Genomic DNA, 23818 nt, shown 5'->3' with positions numbered 1-23818 from the left:
TATATTGACTCGCTAGAATGTGAGTTCCACGAGGGAAGAGACTTTTTATTTTTTTCACTGCTTTATCCACAGTGGCAAGAACTCTGCCTGGCGCGGGAGCCTCCAGGAATTTCTTGTTGCATCAGTAGTTATGCAGGCGGCTGGGTCCCCAAGCCTTGGGTTTGGGGCCCGCTTTCTACTCTTTTCTTTATGTCCTAATTTCCTTTTCCCGATCCTGAGCGCTTGTCTTGAAACCTGATCTTCCCCCCTCCCTGTGAAGGACTGTTCTCTTGTCCCCTGACTGCTCTTAAGAGCTGGCTTCGTTCTCTGCCTGTAGCTGGAATTCCAAGAGCAGACACGGGAGCCACCAGATGGCCTGGACCTAGATGGGGGGACAGGGAGAGGCTGTGGCCCAGAGGTTACAGGGGCTCTCATCCTCCCTCCCGCGGCCTCTCTCTATTCCCTCTGCCTGCTCTTTGCTCAAGCCAGTTCCCCTGCCTGAAGCACCTGTCCTCTACCCTCTCCTTCAGGGGCCATCTAAATCCTGTGGATTCTTCAGAACTTCATTGCTATGAGGCGTCTCGAAGTTTACTCTGTAATTACTCCTCCAGGCAGCCCTCTCTGACTGCGCCCGGGCCGGCAGTTTCCCCTTCCTTCCTGTTTGTGCAGTGCACTTAATCGCAGTCTCGTTTCCAAGTGAGCGTGGGAGTCAGGAGGGTGGGCCTCGGGGTCGCAGTGTCCAAGTGCAAATAGCCGTGCTGCATTCACTTGCTTTATCCGCGAGGGGCCCTTCCAGAATCAGATAGTGCCCAACAATAGTGAGAGTGTGAGGAAATGAATGATAGAGATCTCGGGCCGGAGACAGTGGACAGCGCTCGGTGGGACCTGGGAGGGGCCGCCCACGGGAGCTGTGACCCTCAGTGGAGCTATGGAGGTGATTAGTTCCCAGCAGCCTGGCAGAGAAGGTACCCGGGAAGCACCCCGACCCCTCTCTCCTCCCACCCTCCCTTCCCCTGGAGGTGTCTCCCTCGCCCAAACCCAACCAGGAGCCGGAGCCCCCTGACGCGGTGCACCGCAGCAGACCTCCCAGGGCACAGGGAAGAGTGGGGAGAAGGGAGGGACAGTCTCCAGCACCCAGGCTGCACAACGTGGGGCAAGTTCTGGGACCTGTCCGGGCCTCGGCATCTGTAAATGATGCATCCTCGCTCATGATGTTGTTGTAAGGGTGACCTGAGTTAACGCAGGGAAAGTGCTTAGAACTGTGCAAGGCCCGTGCTTTTAGCTATTATTCATTAGTGTTCTTTTAGGGTGTTTACTGTGTTGGTCTGGGTGCTTCCTGTTGCAAACTAGCTTAAGCTACATGGGACACGTACTTGAGCTGGTAACTGGCTGCAAGATGCAGCTTGGTTCAGTCGGGTGTCAGTTGTCACCAGCATCCTCTCTCAGGCCCCTCCCATGGGCAGCTGCCATCAGACCCAGCACAGCCTCCTGGAGCCTCTGGGACTCCGTCTCTCTCATTGGCCAGACCCAGGTCACTGGGCCAGTCACTGGAGCTTGAGGGACGGAATGTGCTGATGGGCTGCACCTGGGTCACGTGTTCGCCCTGCAGTCAAATTGCACACAAGGGGAATAAAAGCTCCAGTGGCCTCAGAGCAGAACTAGGGGCTGTTGCCAGGAGGAGGGAGAAAATTCTTTGCTAAGTCATGAAATATTCTGAAGGCCTGGTATGTCCCAAGCACTGTTTCGGGTGTTGGGGATACAGATGTGAACAAAGCTGGCAAAAATCTACCCTCAAAAAGCTGACATTCAGGTAAAGGGGACCCACAGAGAAATGAATATATAAAACAGCTAGGTATCAGAGGTGGTACGTGCTGCTGGGAAGGGCAGACACGATTTTAACCTGCAAAGGTGAAATCTGAGCAAAGACCCGAAGGAGGTGAGGAAGGGGCCATGAGGATTTCAGGATGAAGCCTCCGGGCAGCAGGAAGAGCAAGTGCAAAGGCCCTGGGGTGGGGATGTGCCTAGCTTGCTGGAGACACAGTTGGAGGAGACCACGTGGCTGGAGCCAAGTGAGCAAGGGAGAGAGGAAGGTGACAAGGTCAGAGAGGTGATGGGGCAGATTGTGTAGGATCTTGTAAGCCCTTTGGAGGGTTTTTGGGTTTTACTCTGCGTGCGATGAAAGCCCTTGAAGGCTTTTTGGTGGAGGAAGACAGGCTCCTACTTTGGTTTTAACAGGATCCTTTGGTTGCTGGAGGGAAGGGGGTGAGGTGGAAGCAGGGAAACCAGTTAGGAGGCTGCTGTTATAACCCAGGCGGGATGATCCTGCCACTGGACACTGTGCCATACACGTAGGAGGCCCTTAATTAATGTTTGCAAAGTAAGGGAAGGAAGAAATCAACGGTCAGGCTCTCTGGACCACCTGGGAGGTCCCTGGGTCTGTTGCGGGGCTCTGGCCCCAGCACGCAGGGCACGTCCACACACCCCACGATTCCTTTGTCCCCACCTCTCGGGGGCGGTTTCCTGACAGCACCTCGTTCTGGCTCTTGCCGCTTCCTCCTCTCCCAGCATCTCAGCTGATCATTCCCAGACTCCCTGCTGCTCCCCTGTTGGATTTGGGATCCTCAGAGGAAAACACCCCCTCTGGGCCTTTCCAGACAGGCCTGGGTGAGGTCCCAGGTGTTTGTCCACAGCTGTGGTGTGTGGCGCTCTGCTCTGTAGAGAGATAAATGCAGAAGTAGGATGGATGTGTCTGAATCCTTGGGACATCAGGTGTTTCCAGCGATGTCTTCCCCGGCGGGGTCACCTTTGCCAAGGTCCGTGAGAAGACCCAGGATGCAAAGGAGTGGATGGACGCTGGAAGGAGCTGGTGGGAATGGCAGGCGTTGGCTGCGGTAGGACAGAACGTCGGCCAGCAAGTGCACGGATTCCCTGGATGCTCCATCAGTTCAGCCACTTTGAATATTTTACCAAGAAGGAAAAAAAATGGAGGCAGAATCCCTTGTGTCATTTTTAATTGATTTCTTCGGCATCCGGAGAGAGGCTGGCACGAGGCCAGGAGAGGTCTGAGCCAGGGGAATTCATCAAGCATCGACCCACCGATGACTCGATCTGATGAAATAATTAGCTGCTGTTATTCTCCGGCTTCTGGTGGCAGAGCTTTGACTTCCATCCAGAGGAAGCACGTCCTGGCCGGCGGGTGATCGCTGCCGGGGAGTGGGGGTGCGCTGAGACCAGCACGGGAGCCAGGAACGGACTGCAGCTGACCACGTCGCCTGCCTCCATCCCCACCTGGCCCAGGGCCCCCAGTACAGGCGCATCTCCCAGCCCCCCAGCACCTTCACATCGCAGGCCCAGACCCGGAAAGGCCCCCGGAGGGCACCTGGCCACCTGCTGCTTCATTTGGCAGATGAGGAAACTGAGGCCGGAAGACTCTTAGGAACTCGCTCAAAGATCCGCTTCTGGGGACTTCTGGTTGAGCGAGCCACGTCTAGCCAGACTGGGTCAGAACCCCTTCTGTGCCTCTCACCTACCCATGGGATCGTGGGAAAGTGATTTTAACTCTGCGCCTCAGCTTCCTCATCCATAAAGTGGGTGGTTATGAATATTCAATGAGGTGATTCCTGTAAACTGCTCAGAGCGGAGGCTGGAGCTCTGCAAGCTCTCAGTGAGCACTGGCTGTGGTTAGTTTCTGGTTTAAGAGGGTTGCTATTTGTAGGGCATCCCTGGGAAATTCTCTCCATATTTTATCACTCCGTGTGTGTCTATCGGAAGGAGCCTGAATATGCATTTTAGTGAGCTGGTTGTGCACCCCCAGTTCCACGTGCAAAGCAAAAGCATTCCCCGGCTGGAGCACGGCTCCTTTTCAGCCCTCTCGGGCCTCCTGTTACCACCAGCAGAACCTCTCGTCTGGGGATAGTGCTAATGTGCTTTGACTCCTTTCAGCACCTGCTAATCTCCCTTAAAAAGGGAGTGTGTAAACACAGAAGGGGCAAGCCTGGGGCTCAGGCTCGGAGCCCAGGAAGCTGTTTGAATTGGATTCCACTGGTGCAGCTTTCTTTGGCTTATTTGTGCGGCAAGCTTGACTTGACGGCGAAGGGATGCCCGTTCTCCATTTTTATCTTTGGATAGAAAGTTCTTTCTCCAAAATACGTATTTGCGTTTTTTCTTAAAAGCGAGGCCATTGAAAGAAGCATCTTAAGCAAGTGATCACTGAAGGGTGGGCAGATATGGCAGAAGTCAGGACTGTGGTACTCGCGTGGAAGGAGGTGGGAAACCTGCGTTTCGTGGTGAGGAGCAGCCAGGCTCACAGTTCCAACCCTGTCCTCTCTCTGGATGGTCTTAGGACAGTGATTAAGCCTCAGTTTTCTCAACTGTAAAATGGGGCTAAAAATAGTACCTCCGGGAGAGGACTGTTGTGGAGACTGAAGTAGACCCTGCAAGGGTGCCTGGTGTAGGACACGGCCACGACGACAGTAATGACAGTCTAATGATGGTTTACACGGTGAAACGTGAGTTCTAGTTAGCGTAAAGGCTCAGCACTCTATTAACACACTGAATCCTTCACACCCATTTTATAGGTGAGGAAACTGAGGCACAAAGTTTCCTAGTCGAGGGTCACTCAGCAAGTAGTGCCAAAGCCCGTGCTCTCAACCGTTGGACGGCGGGGCACAGAGCAGGAGCCCAGGAAACGGTGGCTGCGGGGTGGGGCCGTCACGAGGTGTGTGTTTTAGCAGATGAGGAAATCGAGAGGGAAGTCGGTGTTTGCCGCCTGGTCCCGTGAACCTCACCGTTCTCGTGTCAGACTCTTCCATGTCAAGTGCGTCCCTAGCTCTCCGGATGTTGGGATTGTCACCTCGGCTCTCTGCATAGATGTCCTGTGGGAGGCCACAGGGAGGGAGGCGCTGTGTGGGGCCTGCCTCCTGCTCCCAAGGGAGAGGCCAGAGGGAGACCTGCTGCCTGGGCAGCCCGGCGTGGAAACGGGACTATGGGAGGCCCCGAGCGGAGTAAAGTGGGGTCCTCCTGGGGTAGCCAAGGAGCCGAGTGAAAGCACTGTCTGCAGAGGCCAGGTGGGGTTACGGGAGCAGACAAGGAATGATGCAGCCCCAGGAACTGGCAGTAAGGAGGACCATCCCTTGCCATCCCTGCACTTGTTGGAGCAAGAGAGGGGAGAGGGGACCCAGGACTGGGGGAAGCTAGAGCGGGGAGGGGCCCCGGCAGGAGCTGTGGCCACACGCAGAGGTGGAGGCACTGGGGAGCCACTGCATGCTGGGGAGCAAGGACAAAGACGTCGCTTCCCACCTCCTCCCCGCTTGCAGCCTCCCAGCCAGGAGCCAGAGACAGACATCGGCTTCCCGGCGCACAAGCAGGGTGGAGGATGCAGCAGGAGGGACTCTTCCCAGGCCTTTTCAACGACAGCACTGCCCAGAGAACCCAGAGTGGCCCACTCCTCCTTGGCGACCCGTGGAGGGTAGCTGGGGGGTCAGGGGACAGGCAGGGGGACCCCTCAGGTGGCTGTTGCAGTCCCCAGCCCGCCCCCCTGTGGAACCTGGAGCCCTTGCTGAGTCCCTGAGCCCTGAATTTGGGGTGGTGGCTGGGGTTCCCCATGGACAGCAGGGACAGACAGACCCCTTCAAGGTGACAGTGACACAGCCCGACCCCGAGGCACTTGGTTTCCCCCGTCGTGTCTGCAGGTTCTCGTGCTCTCGCTCTCTCGTTTTAAATAGACCAAAAGTCTATATCTGGACAGGACTTGAAGGCTCATTTCCTCGAGAAGTTAAAAAATGACTGCAGAGGCCACAGAGACCTGTTCGAGCTCAGATTCGCTGTCCCCGCCTCCCCTCACCCACCTTTGCTTGTGACCTGGGGCCAGGGAATAACTGAGGTCACAGTGACAGGTGACAGTGCTTCTCTCTCCATCCGTTAGCCCTCAATTTTCCCTTTTGTCATTTTGTTTATTCTGAAATTTAAAACTAACAAGGATAATGTTTGTTATGGGATCCGTCGACAAGGGGCTTTCGCCCGTCTCCATTGGGCTGAGCTCTTACGACAGCCACGTCCCCCCATTTTGTTCATGGGGACACTGAGGTTCCTCACTGGCTTGCGAGGAAACAGCCAGCGAGTGGAGGGTCTGGGACTGAAACACGAGAGTCCAGCCCAAAGCGGGTGCCGTGTCCGGCCCCTGGTGCTTGTCCCCAGCCCCTCATCCCTCCCCCGCTGCCGGGGAGCTGGGCGTCACCCCTGCAGCCCGCGGTGCCGCCCGCATGAAGGGACCAGAAGCGTTCGCTCCTCGGTTTGGGCCGCTGCCACCGCTTCCTCTGGGGATGATTTGTCTGTTGAATTGGGCGGGTTGTTCAGGGACTGGCCGATTATCTGACTCGAGTCTCAAGCTGCCACCAGCACATCAGAGAATTGCCAGATCCAGGGAAGAAATTCTGTGGTCACAGAAGGCTTTTCTGCCAGTCTGTTGACCGAGCAAATTGTAAATACTTTCCTAACTTGAGCCGAGTTGGATTTCCACTCGCTGTAGCTGCCCCCGTTCAAAGAGACGCCCATCGTCCGTGTGGCCACGGCACACGTCATTATGCCGGGACGAGCCGTCGGGCAGCTTTGACATAAACATTGACCTGATCTTTTTCTCCTCCTTTAGATCGCGAGCGAATAGGGAAGAGGAAAAAGAAACAAATCCACAAAACCCGACTGCAGACTCCTGCCTCCCGAAAGTGGACCAGGTCGGCAAGAAGATAAGATGGCCCCGGGCGGCCTCCGGCTCTGCCTGCTCTCTGCCGCCGTCTTCTCGCTGCTGGACGGAAGCGCGGCCTTCCTGTCGCACCACCGCCTGAAAGGCCGGTTCCAGAGGGACCGCAGGAACATCCGCCCCAACATCATCCTGGTGCTGACGGACGACCAGGATGTGGAGCTGGGTAAGTCCCCGCCCCCCGGCCGGCGGGACACCTCGGGGTCCAGCAAGGCACCTCAGCCCACAGCGCAGGGTCACCAGGCTGGGGCCAAGGCTTCTGACGCAGGCGGCTTTGCAGGCGCTCCCGAGTGGATCTAAACCAAGACACAGGGGCTGCCCACGAGTGGGGGTTCACAGCCAGACCCTCAAGGTTAGGGGTTACCAGCCTTTTCCTTAATGCAGAACCATCCCGGGATTCCTCCCAAGCGTTAGGGAGAAGAGATGCTAAGACCAATCCCTTCTTTCACCCAGTTTCTATCCAGTACCCACTGTGTGCCAGGCGATATTCTAGGGCCTGGAACTTCCACGATAAGACAGGCAAGATCTCTACTCTCATGGAGCGAGACAGATAATTGGCACAATAGGGAAGAGAGAGGTAATTCGCCGAAGGCACAGTTGCTAGGGTGAGAGTTGAAGCGAGCCACGTGCTGGGTGGGGCTGGTGCGTGGGAGCTACCGTCATTGGTGATGGGGAGGGGCCCTCAGAGGCGGTGATATCTGAGCCGACACTGAATAAGAGAAGCTCGAGTGTGCATGCACGTGTGTGCGTGTGCACACACACGTATCTGTGACCCCCATCCCCGAGCTTCCTTCCCTCGGTGCTGCAGGCTCCAGGGAGAGCAGGTGTGGACAGGGACCCTCACCAAGGTTTAGTCCATTTACACCGATGGCCGGCGAGACAGGACTCGTGTCCCTGTGCCCAAGGCTCCTCCAGCTCTGGGCCTCAGCACCTTCCCTCCGTTGCCCACACAAGCCACCCTGGGTGCATCCCTGGCTCTCCGTGTAAACCATCCTCCACCTCCTCCCCTCCCCTCCTCAGCAAGACCATGGGCTCCTCCAGCCGAGCTGTGAGTCTCTGCATTTGCACGAGGCTTTTCTCACCATATTGTCGCTAGCACTAGGATGAGACTCCATAAATGAGGCCACCAAGAGCAGGGCCTACAGAGTCAATCTCCACTGGACCTCCTATTCCCGGTCAAACTCCACTTTCCATTTCTGGATCACCTTTGGGAGGCCTCTCTCAGTATAAACTTTCTTTCTCCTAATCTTGTGTCCTGTCCTTGAATTCACTGATTTGGGGGGTTCCATTTTCCCCATTAAACCCTACACCAGCACTCTCCTATAGAAATATAATGCAAGCCACAAATGTAAATGGTATATGTAATTTTACATTTTTAAAAAAAGTAAAAAGGAATTGGTGAAATTAATTTGAAAAACATATTTTGTTTGACCCAATACCCAAATTATTATCATCTCAACGTGTAATCAATAGGAAAAAATCTTTTGTGAGATATTTTACATTTTTTATATTGTTTTTGAAACCCGGCATGTATTTTATACTTACGGTGCATCCCAGTTAGGACTAGCCACCTTTCAGGGGCCCAGTGGCCGTTTATAACTTGTGATTACTGTACCGGACAGCCCACAGCCTTATGTATTTTCCTCCTCCTGTAAATTAGATTTCCTTCTCATCAATAGTACTATGGTGTATTGCAAGAGCTGAGGAAAAGCATTCCAGGAAGGGGGGGAACAGCATGTGCAAAGGCCCTGAGGCAGGACCAAGAAGACAGATGTGGCTGGAGCCTGGGAAAGGGAGGTAGACCATGAGACTGGAGGGAGAGGGTGGAGCCAGTCTTGGAGGTTCTCGTGGTTGTCAGGACTGCCAGTCATTCATTAGGTGCGGGGGGCCCTTAGCCTCTGTCACTATCAAAGGGCAACAAAATAGTGTTGGAGACAACAAATACGAAGTTTTACTAAGTAAACCTTTTCGACCTGAATCAGTCTTTTAGCTACCAAGAGAAGGTGATTTATATAAAACCAAGTCATTCCTTGCAGTGCTTCATATTAATGATCACAAGTATAGATTTTTCTTCGGGAGCTTATCAGCACAAAAAGAATTTGCAGCCAGGAAGCAGTCAGAGCCCAGAGCTTTCACTGATGATTTGACACATCTGATACTATCTCTCAGCAGCATTTAGAATGAGCCGCAGTTGATGACCGTGGAGAGTCTGCAGACCTTGGCCATAAGGGTGTGAGTTTTGATTCTGGCAGAATTTTGCCGAGGGGACTCGCAGGCAGCACCTGGGCCTCAGAGCCCGTCGGTCTCACCTCGTGTGGCCTCAGGGCTGTTTCGGTTGTACTTACGCCTGGGAATTTGCGATGCCCTGGACGTTCGTTCATCCGTCCAGCAGATGTTTATTAAGCATCTGTTCTGTGCAGCACGGTGTTCAGGAGCTGGGGAACTGGGGAAGGATTGTTCCAGGTGGAAAGGACGGGAGATCAGAGACACTGGTGGAAACGAGCTCGGTGGGTCGGAGCAGAACGAGCACCAGGGAGTAGAGGGAGATGAGGCCCGGGAGTCGACGGGGGCCGGGTCACGCGGGGCCTTGTGGCCGTGGCAGGGATCTGAGTGTCATTCTTAGGGAAACCGGCACGGGTGGAGGGGCCTTAAGCGGAGGAAAGCCGTGACCCCACTGTGGCTGCGACGATGGAATCAGACTGCAGGGAACAAGAGCAGGAATGGGGAGGCCGTTAGGAGGCCAGCCGGCGACAGGGCAGGTGATGATGGAAGCTCAGACAGGGAGGGGAGGCCTGGTCTCCCTTGGTATGTGTTTGGGAAACAAACTGATGGGTGGGTTGGATGCGGGGGTTAAGGAAAAGAGAAGAACTGAGGGCAGCTCCTAGATTTGGGGCCTGAGCCAACGGGTGAGCAATTGAGCACCTACTCTCAGGAATGAGACATTTTTGCTGCAGTAACACGGTCTGCCTAAGCCTCATGTCAGAATCCGATTGTAATTTTGCATCTGTGACTCTTGAATAAAACCAGCAGAATATGCGGTTGTAAGGAAGGAGCGACCAGGCAAGACATGGGAGAAAGGAGAACAGGGAAACCATGGCCAACTTAAAATACAGATTTTACATCTGGAGAAATCGAGGCACAGAGAAGTTAAGCCACTTGTCCAAGGTCACACAGCTAGGATGTGGTTAAACAGGATTTGAAGCCAGAGCCTGTGGTCTTAGCCACTGCTCTACTTAACTAGATGCCTGGGATGGAGGTTGAGTTGTTTCTAGAATGTTACTGTGAGTTAGTTTTTCACTGTTATAGATACTGTTGCTGGGAATGTATACACACATCTTTGCACACACAAGCAAATGTTTCTGAAAGATAAATTCCAGGAAGTGGATTTGGTGGGTTTAGAGCCCCTGATGTTCGCTGGCATCTGTCAGCTCCCACCCAGTAGCTCTCAACAGCGCAGAGCGGTGCCTACTCGTCTTGCCCTCCGCAGACCAGCCAGGCCTTCCTCGCAGGTAGGCCCTGGCCTTTGAAGGAGGCTGGGCTTGCAGGAGGTGAGGGATGAGAAGGTGGTAGTGGGGATGCAATGGGCTTTTTATAAACCACTAGACAGACCCAGATCAATAATGCATGCTCCAAAAAAGCCCAATACATTATCTCACAGTCTGCTACAACTGGCAAGCAGAGGGTGGTCCTAAAAAATTTATCATCTGCTATTTTCTGCTCATCCGTGCGGCAGTTCTGACAGTTCTCTGGGCTGGAGACTTCTCTGCCGAGATAATCCCAGGATTCCTTCCAGTCCCAGGGTAGAGAACAGCTGTCCATCCTAATTAGGGTCCGGTTGGGAGGCCTGGTGCTGGGCACAGCTTCCCGGTTGCAGGGCTCGGGGGGTGGAGGCCGTGCCGTGTATAATCAGTGTTCCTTTCCCTGCACGCATTTGGCTCCCTGAGTTGTCATTTGGAAGTGTCAAATGCCCAGGGGAACTGGTTCCAGGGGCATGTTAGTTGGTAAGTGGCCTAAATAATCAATACATTTTTAAGGCAATTGGGAAAAATCTCCGTGTTCGTGTTCTGGCGATCCTTGGAGGCCATCGGGCTCCCGGCTGGCCTTCCTCTCCAGGAGGGTGAGAGAGAAGCACGTGGGAGCCAAGGTCTTGTTTGCACGAGGTCCTTTGTTCAGGAAGGCCCTGAAACCAGTGGGCTCTGCCAGGGGTTAATTCAACCCAGACAGACCTTCGGTGAGCGTCTGGGGCCCACACGGCTCTGAGACCCCGAGAGGAGTGAGATGTGGTTCTGGCCCGGAGCAAGAGAACTCGTGCAGCATCCCGGTTCTGACCTATCACCGCTTGGGATTTTCTTTAGCGGGACTTATTTTGGGGTTTTTTTCCCTATTTGTTTTTATTTTTTAATCCCATCTTAAAGACAAGAATGGACTTACTTTTGAAGCTTAGGTATTATCTTAAAAGGAAGCTTTAAATCCTGACTGTAAATGAAAAACCGGCGCCCGTTGCCTTAGGTAAAGGGTCTCTGCAAAACCCAGCGCGATGAAACTGAGCAGAGTTTTCCAATTTCAGCGAGATGCCCGTGTCTTTGTTACGGTAAAGGTGATGGGCAGTTTTGAGAAAGGCGTTAAAGGTGAAGTAGTCCTATCTGAGACCTTCTCCTGACCTGATCAGCAGAATAGAGATTGGAAAAGGGAAGAACTTTCTCTGTGGACTCATGGGCTTTTAATATTGAAGCCCCACTTACATGGGTGCCGTGTGACGGTGCTTCTCGTGTCCGAGGGTTAGGGATAACAGCCAGGCCCTAAACCCCAGGAGAGCAGGGTGTGTTCTCCACTGCTCATTGGCCTGCGTGTCTACACCAGGTAGAAATAAGATGCCTTTTAGCAAACACCTCAGGTTGTCAGATTTCAAGCATGGGTCCTCCAGGACTGCATGAACAGTGGAGCAAGCGTTCACAATTCAAAAGAATTTTTTGCCTTTGAGGACATCTTTCAGTGAAAATACTCCCAGTAAAGGTGCAGGGGTGAAAGCTGTCTCACCAGATAGCTGGGGTTCAAATCCTAACTCTGCTGCTGACGGTGTGGCCTTGTGAAAGTTATTTAACCTCCCTGTGCCTCAGTTTACTCATCTATAAAATGGAGACGGTGAGCATTAAGGCCAGCTTCCTTGAGTGCAGCCTGGACCAATGTTGCAGATTGCTGTTTATCTAGAACAATCTTTGAAAGTGATTTTGAAATCTAAATGTCTCATCACACTGAATGGCAGGGTTACTATAGAATCTCTTCCCAGGTGACTAGGTCACTTGAGCCTGCTGGCCACACTCTGCCAGAGATGCGAGCTGGGCATGCTGATGTCCCCAGTTTTCAGTGACACTTGTCAATCGTGTCTGCCGTGGGTGGTGGTTCTTCCATTCCTGCATGTCTGGTGAAGAGTTGACCATCATGGCTGGCAAAAGGCAACCAAGGGGCGGTGTTGGGGACCTGGAAAAATGCCATGGGAACAAGTATCCCATTGGATATTAAAAAACGTGTCACAACCACTCTCTCTCAGTACGATTCTCTCAGTTCTGAGTGACAGAACCCCAGCTCAAGCAGGATTGAGGAAACACACAAGGAATTTATTTAACTCGTGTAAATAAAAAGTCCAAGTATGTTTTGAGCTTCAGGTGTGGTTGGATCCAGGAGCTTGATCTCTCGGTGTCACCTGTCTCTCCATCTCCCTGATCTCAGCTTTCTTCCAAGTTGGCTTCACCCTCGGGCCAGCTCTCCATGTGACACTCCTGGTACTGTAGACCTATATTAACGCTACAGGAAGTCATCCCTGTGGCAAGAGAGCTTCTTGCTCTAACAAGTACTGATAAAAGTCCCCAGTTGAGTCTTTTGGGTCTGGCACTCTGGAACATCTAGTTGACCATGAACCGTTCAAGAGGGTGGAACACCACGGTTGGCCAGACGGGTTCACGTGCACGTTCCTGGAGCCAGGGATGGGGCCAACCTCACTTGAACCATGAGGACTGGGAGTGGGGTAGGTTGGCTCCCTAAAGGAAAATTCAAGAGCGGTCACCAGAAGAAAGCAGAGCAGCCGGTGTACAGTTCAGGCAGAGCGATGCTCGTGGCACCCCCTGCACAGCTCTCTCGGAAGCAGCGTGCTGCAGCTATGGCCCAGACATGTTGATTTATCAGGAGATCCAACGGCAAACAAAACAGAGCTTACGTTCTAGTGCAAGAGTTAATAAACGAGACGTATAAGATCCGTAGTCCCTAAGATAGTGAAAAGTCGTGAGGACAGTACAGCAAGGCAGGGAGAACAATCTGGAGGTGGGAGAACCATTGCGATTTTATGCAGGGTGGCCTCAGTGCATGGCGGAAATTCAAGCAAGGAAGGTGAGGAAACCAGTTAAGGACATCCGTGGGGAAGAGCATTCCTTGCAGAGGGAACAGTGTGCGCCAAGGCCCTGAAGCAGAGCTGTCCCCGCAGGCTCGCAGAGCAGCACAGTGGCAGAGCAGGGGCAGGAAGGGCTGAGGGGTGACGGGGTCCTGTTGGGGGGGTGGGGCATACAGGGCGTCGGCCTTTGAGCCAGGGGAAGGACTTTGGCCCTCTGAGTGAGATGGACACCAGAGGAGGACGTTGAGCAGAGGGGGGACATCATCTGATTTACGTCTTCATGCGACTCTCCTGGCTACTAGGCGGAGAATAGTGTGACAAGAGCAGGGTGTGCAATATGGAGTCTACTGCTACACTCCGGGCACGAGGTGAGCCAGCGGGGAGTGCGCTGCAGAGATCCGGGCACAAGGTGACGGTGGCTCAGCCAGAGTCAGGAAAGTGGTCAGAGGCACTGGTTCCAAAGGCAGAGCGGATGCGATGTGTTGACAGATCTGATGGGGAGTGGGAGAGAAGAGCTGAGAATGACTCCGAGGTTTGGGCCTGAAGACCGTAAGGATGGATTTTCTGTTTAGAGGCGGGGAAAGCTACGGTTAGAAGCTCAGTTCTGGCCCTGGGAAGTTGCAGGTGCCTGTGAAGAGCCGAGGAGCCACATCGGAGTGAGGAGTCCGGGGGAGAAGCCCAGGCCTGGATGGGGTTGGCGCAGGGCGGGCGGGACTTGAGTGCAGATTGTGCACGGACGTGTGCTTTACTGGGGCCGAGACCCTCACCAGATCCTCAGAGGGGTCTGTGGTCCTGGAAGCCACAGGAGCCCGGCTGGGAGAGCTGCCTTGCAGGAGGGGCAGGCTGTGGAGAGAGAGCGCTGGCAGGAGTCTGGCCGGTCCCTTGTTTTCCTCTTTCCATCTGCGAACACGAGGAAACCGCGCCCTGTGCTGCAGACTGATATCCAAGAGATCAATTCTCAACTGCAGGCTCGAGCATTCCACAGGGGCCAAGTGGCTGGAAGCCCAGGACTGCATGCCCAGGTTCCAGACACCAGGTCAGCGGTGGCTTCCAACTCAGCCTCGCTGAGATCCCACCTCCGGACGTTGCTGCCGCTGCTCGCTGGAGTAAGGAAAACGTGTGGGTGCGGGTTATCTCAGGCAGAGGAGAGGCTCATTTGGACCCACCCTGATGTTCAACTTGCCAAGCACATTCCTGCAAGATTTTTTTTTTTTTTTTCAATTCGGCAATACTAGGGAGATCACTTGAATGCTGGAAGCTAAGTGTCTCAGGATTAGGTTTGGCTGCGTGTGAGAGAACAGTAAAGTAACAGTGGCTTAAACAAGATAAAAGTTTGCTGCTTGCCCACATAAAAAGGTCTGGAGGTTGGCAGTCCCAGGGTAGGCGTGGTGGCTTCAAGGTTATCAGGGACCCAAGCTCCTTCTCTGCCTTTCTCGTCTGTCATATTGACTGCATAGGTTCCATCTTCATGGTCACCTTGTGGCTCAGAGTGGCTGCTGGAGCTCCAGCTGTCATAACCACATTCCAGGAAGGAGATAGCGGAAGGGCAAAAAAGATGGACCTTCACGTTGAGTCAGCCCCCTTTAAGGACCTCATCTCAGAAGTCACATGTAACATGGACAGAACTTACTTGCTTAGTCACATGATCTTAGCAGGAATCATGGGATACATGCAAAATTTGGATTATTCAAGGAGGGTTTAACTATTTTTTGCTAAAGTGTGAACAAGTGTGAGGAAACACTGGGGACAGTGCAGTGCCCCAGGGCCAGTTAGTAACAGTGGGGTCATCTGGACTCTAAGACCAAGGGGTTGAGGGCAGTAAGTGGAACCTGGAGACAGAGGGCCACCCAGCCAGAGCTGTCACATCACCTCTGTTGACACCACAGAGAGGAAGGTGGAGGAACCTGTGCCCCAAGCCCACTTCCTCTTTTCACTGATCTCCCGCCAGGGCCCCTGTCGGCCACACCCAGCCCACAGCCAGGGTCAGGGAGCTTGCTGATAGCTCACCAGGCCAGCTTCTTGAGGCAGAGCAGGACTGAGCGTGGATCTGGAAGGCCACAGGGGGGACCACCCGCACGTCTGGCCGTGGGAGAGCCTGGGAAATGTCGTTTCCTAGCTAGGCGCGTCGAAAAATAAAAGCCAGGCCTATTAAGAGAGAAGAAGGGGAAAGAGAGAACGGTGAGCAGCCGGGATCCCAGCCGCACCAGTGGACAGGAAAAGGGTCCCAGCCAGGCTCCCCTCTAGCCTTAGGTGGTGTGGTTATGTAGATGGACACCAGTGAGGTCTGCACGACGAGGTGACGTTCACATGGACACCTGAGGAAGGGGCACTGTAGACAGAGGTGCAGCAGGTGCAAGAGCCCTGTGGCAGGAACGGGCTTGCCAGGCACCAGAGGAGGACAGCAGGGCCTGGGAGGGAAGGGGAGAGTGATGGGGAGCAGAGCGAGCAGATGGGGGAGGTCGCAGGCTGTGTGGCAGGGTCTGGATTTGATTGCAAGGCCGGGGGAAGGTCACTGAAATGTTCTGAGCAGGTCAGCTACGCATGACTCATCTTCAGAGGCTCACCCTGGGTGGAGGGGGTTGTGTGGCCCAGGGGCAAGAGTGGAAGCAGAGAGACCCACTGGTGGCTGCCGTGGTCCAGGCGGGAGATGCTGATGGCGCAGGGCTGGGCCCACGGAGGGAGAGGGGTGGGTGGATCCTGGTCCTGTCTGGAAGGCAAGCGGGCGGGGAAGGAAGGAGAATTGAGGAGGACGCCTAGGTTTTTGGCTGAGCTGTTGGGCAGATGGTGGTGCCATTTACAGAGATGGGACGCGGGGGGAGGAGCCGGCTTCAGCTTAGGACAGACATTAAGCTGCTTTGCAGACATCCCCCACCAGGCCAGTGGCTGGGCAGCAGCCCTGTGCGGCCCCCTCTGAAAAGCAGGAGTGACACCCTGGAAGCTGCCTCAAGGGCGCAGCTCTGTCAGGGGCAGCACGTCTAGAATTCCAAGGCGGAGGAATGTTGCCGGGTGGGGCTTCTCAGGGAGGAAAGGACCAAAGACTGCGGAGGCCCATTCATTACAGCCCAGCCCTGCCCTTGCCCGGGCCCTGCCACCTCCCCTCCCCTCCCTGAGAATGGCCGTATCAGAATTTTCTCCCAGAAGCTTCTGGAACCAGAGCCTGAAGAAGGCAAAGGAGACAACGTTACCTGCATGATCTGACAACGCCGTCCCTAGTCCCGGAATCCCAGTCCTGCCTCCCTGATGTCCGCTCAGTTGATTTTGGGGTTAGCAACCGATTTTCAGTTGTGGCTTTTTGTAGCTAAAACCAGCAATAACATTTGACTTTGTTTTCTAATATGGAAGAGTCAGGAACGGTTGGTTCGCCTTTGCACCATTGGGAGGAAACCTCGTCTGAGACGCAGGTCCCAGGACCCCAGTGTGATTATTCTGGATGAGTTTCGGCCACGGCAAGAGTTGTCGCCAGCAGCGGTGCTGGTCCAGCCCGTGCCCAGCCGCAGCCTCTCTTCCCCACTGCACCCCTGCTCTCTGTGGGTCTCTGGACCACGGCAGAGCGTTACCTTTGCAGGTGTGTTTAGCTGGTCCCTTCACCTGGAACAGAATCAGCTAAGGGCTGCAAACTCAGTGCTGGCAGGGCCAGGCAGGTGCTGCAAAGGAGGCAGTGGGCGCGGCAGGTAGGCAGGAAGCCCTGAGAACTCGAGAGAGGCCTCGCCCAAGCAGGTCCTCGCTCCTCGGTCCACTTGACCGTGGGCCCATCCAGGCCAGATCTTTGTATTTTTCCAGCAAAGCCAGAAAGCTGAATTGATGTGAAATCTCCCAGTTAAAAACAAGTAAGCAATTAATTCAACTTACTAAATACTTCCAGGCAGACCTAAATCAAACATGGGTGCAGACAGGATTTCGTCCCAAGGGGCTCAGTTTGCGAACTCTGTGTTAGACTATACTTGGGAGCTACAATAATTAAAAATGTTAAAAGCAAACATGCATTAAGTGCTTTGTGTATGCCAAGCATTGACCTGAAAACTGTATGTATATTTTTCTCAATTAAAATTCAGAGCCTCCCTGGGCAGGAGGCAGTGTTAGTCTCCCTGCTTGGCAGACGCGGGCGCGGATGTGTGTACGAGGGGTGCAGGCATTTGCGCCAGGTGCCCGGTTCATGGGAAGTGCCAAATCGGGATTGGACCCAGGCCTTCTGCCTCCAGCGTCCTTCCCATCCTGCTGGGCATGGTGGCATAGAGTGTTTTAGAATTGTCCTAGAGTTTCATAGTTAGAAAAAACCCTTATATTAAAGTTATCTATGAGCTGTGATTTTACAGAGAGAAATCGAAGCCCAAAGAAAGTAGGTGATTTAAGGCAGCTCACACCTCATTCTTCGGTCTCTCAATTCAGTGCTCTTTGGTACCCAAAGTCTACAGAGGAGAAAAGGCCTGGTGGTTCAGTCTGGAACCAAAGGGCGTGTGCATGTGTGTGTGTGTGTGTGTGTGTGTGTGTGTGTGTTACACGCTCACATGCATATTTAGCAGCTGAATCCTTTTAACATACAAAACTAACCAGCAAGAGAGGAGTCACTTGGGAAGGGTGGGGCTGGAGAGGGGTGTGTTGTGCCCCCTCGACCCTCAGCCTGCCTCCATGCCAGGTGGCCCTAAGATCCCACTTCTCAACAGGAGAGGAGAAAGCACGGCCCAGGAACCCCCGGGAATGGGTGCAGGGAGCATGTGGCAGGTGACATATGGCCAAAGCAGAAAGTGTCCTGCATTCCTGGGTCATCTATAGAAAATCCACCCCACCCTGTGCCTCCTTCCCCCTCAGTCCCAGAGCCTGCATCACGTAGGGGTGGCAGACAGGCCGACAGATGCGTTCAGGGAGGCCAGGTGTAAAGTCCTGCTCTCTCCCATTTTTCTAGAAACCTCTGGCCCTCTCAGTTCCATTTCTAATAGAGATATGGACGCAAGATATATTCCGCCTCCTCCTTAACTCCACAGGTGGAAAAACAACAGCACGTGGGGCTTATAAATGACCATGAACACCACTTGGGTGTCGAGGATCACGGCGGGGTCCACGGTGACCCAGGGAGCCGAGGCCCCCTCCCAAGGGGCGGCTACGTCCCAGTCCCAGCCAGTCATGCCAGCTGGGATGTGTGTCCAGTGTGGACAGATTTCCTGGTTTTTTTTTTTTCAGGAGAAGCCAGAAATAGAAATTTTTAAAGAAAATCCAGGGCAACTTCTCCATTAGTCCCAGCAGTGCCAGGGACCTACGATCCCTTTCGAGGCCTGTGAAAATGTCTGAAGTCCTTTAAAATCAGAAGAAAAAAGTGAACTTTAAGGTTGGAAAAAATGTTTTGCTATAGGATATTGATACATTCATCTCTGTGCCAACACAGCCATAAAGTCTAATTTCTAATATTTTTTATAGAGGAAGGAGCCCATGAAAGCAGAGATACCAAGTGCCCATAAAAGTCATAACACGGCACTAGAAAAATGTCCTACTTTGTAAAATATGGACCAGTAATCGCATTCTTTACACGAAACTCTCCCGTGGGCAGGTCCAGCCCATGGGGCCTTCCAATTGTGACATCTTGTTTAGTATTCAAAAGCACCCGTAGTCTGCAGAGAGAGAGGGTCCTCGCCCAGAGGCCTTCGCTGGAACATTCCGTGCTATATTATCTATTCCCCAGATAAAAGGCGTAGGTGGGAAGGCCACATGCATTGTGGAACGTTCACTGTTAGCCTGTTTCTAGTCAGTTCTCCTTTCTCCCACACCTCCGAAGTATTTGGAATGAAAGTCTCGCTTTAAAATATACAAATACTTTAAAGCAGAGATAGCCCTTTACTCCCCACCCACCACGCACTCCGCTCACTCCAGAGGCATCATCTGCAGCCTGCGTGTCCCCTAAAAACATTTTCTCTTAATTTACTTACACAGAAGTGCCAAGAAGAGCAGTAAAAAGAAAGGAGGGAGGGGACAGGGTGGTTTTAGTCAACACAGCCCAGAGAAAGCCTCACTGAGGAGGCAGTGTTTTCAGAGACCTGAATGCAACGAAGGATGAAGTCCAGGCTGGCGGAGAAGCAAATGCAAAGGTCCTGAGGCAGGGTTGTGCATGGTGTGTTCAGGGAACAGCCAGAGGTCTGCATGGCCGGAGCCGAGAGAACACGAGGGAGCGAGGCAGGAACTGTGCTTGGGGAGAGTGAGTGTCCAGGTCAGTTAGGGCCTTGCGGGCCAAAGGGAGGACTCTGGCTTTCACTCTAAGCAAGATGGGCAGGCGCTGGAAGAGTTTGAGCAAAGGAATATGATGATTGACTTAATGTTTTAAAAGGAGCTCTTCAGCCACCAGGTAGAGAACAACATAGGGGGCAGGAGAGGACACAGACGACAACGTAGTGTCTACTGCACCAGTCCAGGCAAGAGACGACTGTGGTTAGATACACAGTTAAGTCAAGGCCCTGGGTTTACTGAGTCCAGCTTTATTTTTCTCACCATCCAAGTCTTCCTCCCACTGCTTTCCCAGAGGGCCCTGCCTGCACAGATTCTAGTTATTTACCCATCATTTTAAGAAAACAGACATAGGAAGGCATCATCTCATTGGTTATGAAACCACCCAAGTTGGGGGCGGTTGGAGTTTGTCTTGGAGGGGGGCACAGGTACATCTAGGCCAGAAAGCAGATACAAACCACCTAAGCCTTGGGAATGGCAAAAAAAAAGGGGGGGATCATGTTTTAAATCTCGAAAGTCCCTGGCACCAGCTAAGTCCCTGTAGGTATCGGTTGCTGTGACTCAGACCTTTAGAAGGGCAAATTAATTCAGCATTTTCCAAAGTGCATTTCCTGCGACATTTGTGATGCAGGAGGTCATCATCTGTGGCTGGTCAGCATACACTGATTTTTATCACTCATAGACTTGTACCGTGCGCCAAAACATGCGTAACTCACACGTTAAATCTATAATTCCGCAGTTACTCGGATTGAGATTAACTGGGTTTTTTAAATTCACTTTAAAGGAAACTGTCAATGAGTAATAGCATCAGTGGTGCAGAGAGGGCCCCCAAACCAGCACGAATGGGTGGGCGGTTGAGTGTCACGCGGGAAGCGCTGCATCCTGGCAGTCCGTTATGTCGTGGGGGACCCGGAATTCAAGTCCCATTGGTTGGGGTGGGGGTGGGGACTCCTCAGCCCATCAGAGTCACAGACAGAGGTGTCAGGGTGACCTCACCCCCGGCCCAGCACAGCGGGAAGACGCGGTCATGGAAAGAAACCGGGTCTGTTTTTGTGTGCACGTCCCCGGATTTATGTTGGACAAGACACGTTTTGGTTGGCTGGCCCAGCTTCGTTTGAAATATTGAAAACTTGCCTTTTTATTTCTGTGTGGCCGCATCTTCCAGGCCCTCCCTCCCGTCTGAGCTGCCTGCCTGCCTTAGGTGTGTGGTGGGCGAGGGGATTAGGTCGTGTGTTTTTGTGTCGGGGATGTGGGTTTAGAGAGCCCCGTCGCCATGGCAGTTTTAATAAAGCAGGTTACTGTCCCCCAGGGGAGGCTTAGCACGTGTGCTGCCTATGCACAGATGCTGCTGTCCTTTCCAGGGCACTGCTCGGTCCTGCGGTGACAGCGGGTTGACGCAGCTCACCTTCCGCCGGCCGATCCGGGAAGGACGAGTGCACGGGGCGGCGCGCCCGGGGAGCACCGGACGGCTCACCCTCTCTGGGTGATGGCAGAGGGGACCTAAGTACATTGAGACCCTAGATCTGAGCCCGTTAAAAATAAGAAACGGTTCCACGGGCTGTTTGCTTTCTGCCAGGGCAGCATTCAGGGCTGCTGACTGCAAGTGGTTACTCCCCAAGTGACGGCGTCCCTGCGTTCAGTTCCGGGAGAAGGGTCCGGCCAGCAGGATGGGCGGCCGGCTTTTGCCAGCCTCTAGAGACCAAGAGAGGCCGCGTTCTCAGCACCGGCTGCTTTAGCCTCAGTGTTTGTGAACGGGCTAGGGGTTGGGGGCAAAGGGTGGATCCCGCCTGGATTAAGGGCCCTGGATTCAGGCATTCGAGACACCCTTACTGGCCGGGCGCGGTGGCTCACACCTGTAATCCCAGCACTCTGGGAGGCTGAGGCGGGTGGATCGCTCAAGGTCAGGAGTTCGAGACCAGCCTGAGCAAGAGTGAGACCCCGTCTCTACTAAAAAAAAAATAGAAAGAAATGATCTGGACAACTAAAAATATATAGAGAGAGGAAAAAATTAGCCGGGCATGGTGGCGCATGCCTGTAGTCCCAGCTACTCGGGAGGCTGAGGCAGAAGGATCGCTTGAGCCCAGGAGTTTGAGGTTGCTGTGAGCTAGGCTGACGCCACGGCACTCTAGCCCGGGCAACAAAGTGAGACTCTGTCTCAAAAAAAAAAAAAAAAAAAAGACACCCTTACTGAGCACCTGCTGCGTGCCAGGCTCTGGGCTGGAGCTGGGAAGCCCAGTGGACAACAAACAGGGTAAATATGTGAATATGTAACAGCGTATAGTATGTTCGATAATAAGTACACAGTTGCAAATGTAAAATAAGGAAGGGGATATGAAATACTGGGGGCGAGGAAGTAAAACGTTGGATATGGTGCCAGGGAAAGCTGCACGAGAAGGAACTTTTGAGTAAAGACAAGAGGAATGAAGGCACTGGCCGTGGGCTGTGAGGAAGGGCGTTCCAGGCAGAAGGAACAGCCTGAGCGAAGGCTCTACAATGCCTGGCAAGTCTGAGGACAGAGAGGGAGCCCCTGGGGCTGCAGAGACTGGGCGGGGAGGGGGACAGGATCCCACGGCACCCTGGGGACACCACAGGCCTTGGGCTTGTGCGGGTGCGTGGGAGCCACAGAGAGTGCTCAGGAGAGGAGGGACTCTGGCCACACCGTGGGGAATAAGTGGCCTGAGTCCATTCAGAAAGCAACTGACCTGATTTTGAGGAGAGAGGAGGATGGCCTGGCCCGTGGAGGCGACAAGGTCCCACCGTGGATGTGCTTCGAGGAGCCACAATAGGCTTTGCTAACGAATCAACTGGACGTGGGAGCTGAAAGGTGGGAGCGAGGAGTCGCCAAGATTGTTGCCCGAGTAGCCGGAGGAACGGGGAGGTGACATCAGGAACTCGGCTGTGGGTGTGGCACTCGAGGTGCCACGTGACATCCCTGGCTGGACGGTTCCGGGTTGTGTACCAAGCCAGTGACTGCCAAATCCCAGCCGCTGCCTCACCTTTCCACAACTTTCACCGTGTTTAGGTGCCACTTGGATTATTATTGACTTTTTAAAAATCAACTGCAATTGTTTTTCTCACAAGAACGGGATTTCCACTAACCGGAAGGAGGTGCTGAGGTCGCGTGCCCCAAGCAGAAGGAAACTAGACCATGCAATTAAAGCTACGCCATTGCTGCCACTGTCCAGAGCTCAGCAGGTGACAGGCCACCAGCCCGGGGATGTGGGACTTTCTCCTTGAGTTATCAGAGGGCATGAGAGGGAATCCCATCCACACCACCCGTATCCCCGGTATCTGGTGATGGGACCCTGCGCCGTCGCTGCCGCTGGCGCGCCTGCTAAAGCAGGCATCCCAGGTGAACCACCTCTGGGTCACCAAGGGACTGTTCTGAGCTTCACTGAAGCCAAGAGTCAACCCAGGGACATAGGGACCTCTGTCCACTGCCTGAGGACATTGTCACCATCTCCTGCATGGTGTAACTGGAACGTTTCATGAACGTGAAACTCCGCACCCTGCCTCTGCCATTGGACAAGCCCAGGTTTGAGCCCTCGCATGCCCCCCTCCCAACCGTGCAGCCTCGACCAGTCATTCAGCTCCCCAAGCTTGGTCCCCTCTTCCGTAAAAGGGGCCATTGGGAGAATTAAGTGACAAATGTCATGAGCCCAACAATAAACATTCAGCCAGTGACAGTCACCACTATTAATTATAAGGATTATTATCGACACGTAACACTTCCTCTACCCCAGGAATAAGTTAGAGCCATCTCAACTACTCAGATCAGGGGACAGGCAGGTCATGAGAGTGAGCAAAGGTGGTGTAAGCCTGCAGGGAGTGCTAGGGAGTGTGGCAAACTAGAGAGCACATATTCCGTTTAATGCTATTTAAAGTCAGACTTTTAACATCCATTGCACAAAACACAAACACACATACCAAACAGTTTGGGCACAAACCAGTCTGGGCTCCTGAGTTATATAGGAACCCAATAGTGTAAGATGATATTTTATCTGTTAATTTAGCAGGTATTTGTTGAGCAGCTATTATGTGCCAGGGTTGGGAATACAACAGTGAACAAGGTAGGCTGAACCCTGCCCTCATGGGTCTGTTCCGGTGAAGGCAGCAGGCGACATGCAAACGAGCGGAATAGAAATGACTTTGATGTCTGAGGACAGGTGACATCTGATCGGTAACCTGAAGGAGGCAAACGGGAGCCCTGTGATCTGAGGAGTGAGAGCATTGGAGGGGGGGGGTGCAGTGGGATGTGGCCAGTGCTTAATCGTGGGACCTCAAGGGCATGACATTAACGTCTTGGTTGGTGGTAAAAATTCAAGGTGGACGGAGCGGCTTGGCGAGCGGAGGATCTGCCTGGGATCCCAAGGGGCCAGTTCCCCAGGAATGGCTGGTGACGCTGGGACCGTGCCAGGCTCACTTTGCAGGCTCCGCTGAGTTAGCGCCAGCTGGCCAAGGGCGACCTCATAGAGCCCACCTCCTCCAGCCGCTCC

General features: G+C 53.6%; 1 protein-coding gene across 1 annotated transcript in view; it reads left to right on the top strand.

The window, feature by feature from the left end:
- The first annotated feature begins 6623 nt into the window (after positions 1-6623).
- Positions 6624-23818, top strand: part of SULF2 (sulfatase 2) — an 82068-nt gene continuing 64873 nt past the window's right edge. Inside the window, exon 1 of the mRNA XM_012663713.1 lies at positions 6624-6899. Within this exon, the coding sequence (XP_012519167.1) occupies positions 6725-6899 (175 nt within the window). The 5' untranslated portion in view covers positions 6624-6724. The remainder of the gene's footprint in view (positions 6900-23818) is intronic.

Source organism: Propithecus coquereli, unplaced genomic scaffold, assembly GCF_000956105.1.
Source record: "Propithecus coquereli isolate 6110/MARCELLA unplaced genomic scaffold, Pcoq_1.0 Scaffold825, whole genome shotgun sequence".
Taxonomy (NCBI): domain Eukaryota; kingdom Metazoa; phylum Chordata; class Mammalia; order Primates; family Indriidae; genus Propithecus; species Propithecus coquereli.
Note: the sequence above shows the minus strand (reverse complement) of the source record. Positions and strands in the feature narration are given on the sequence as shown.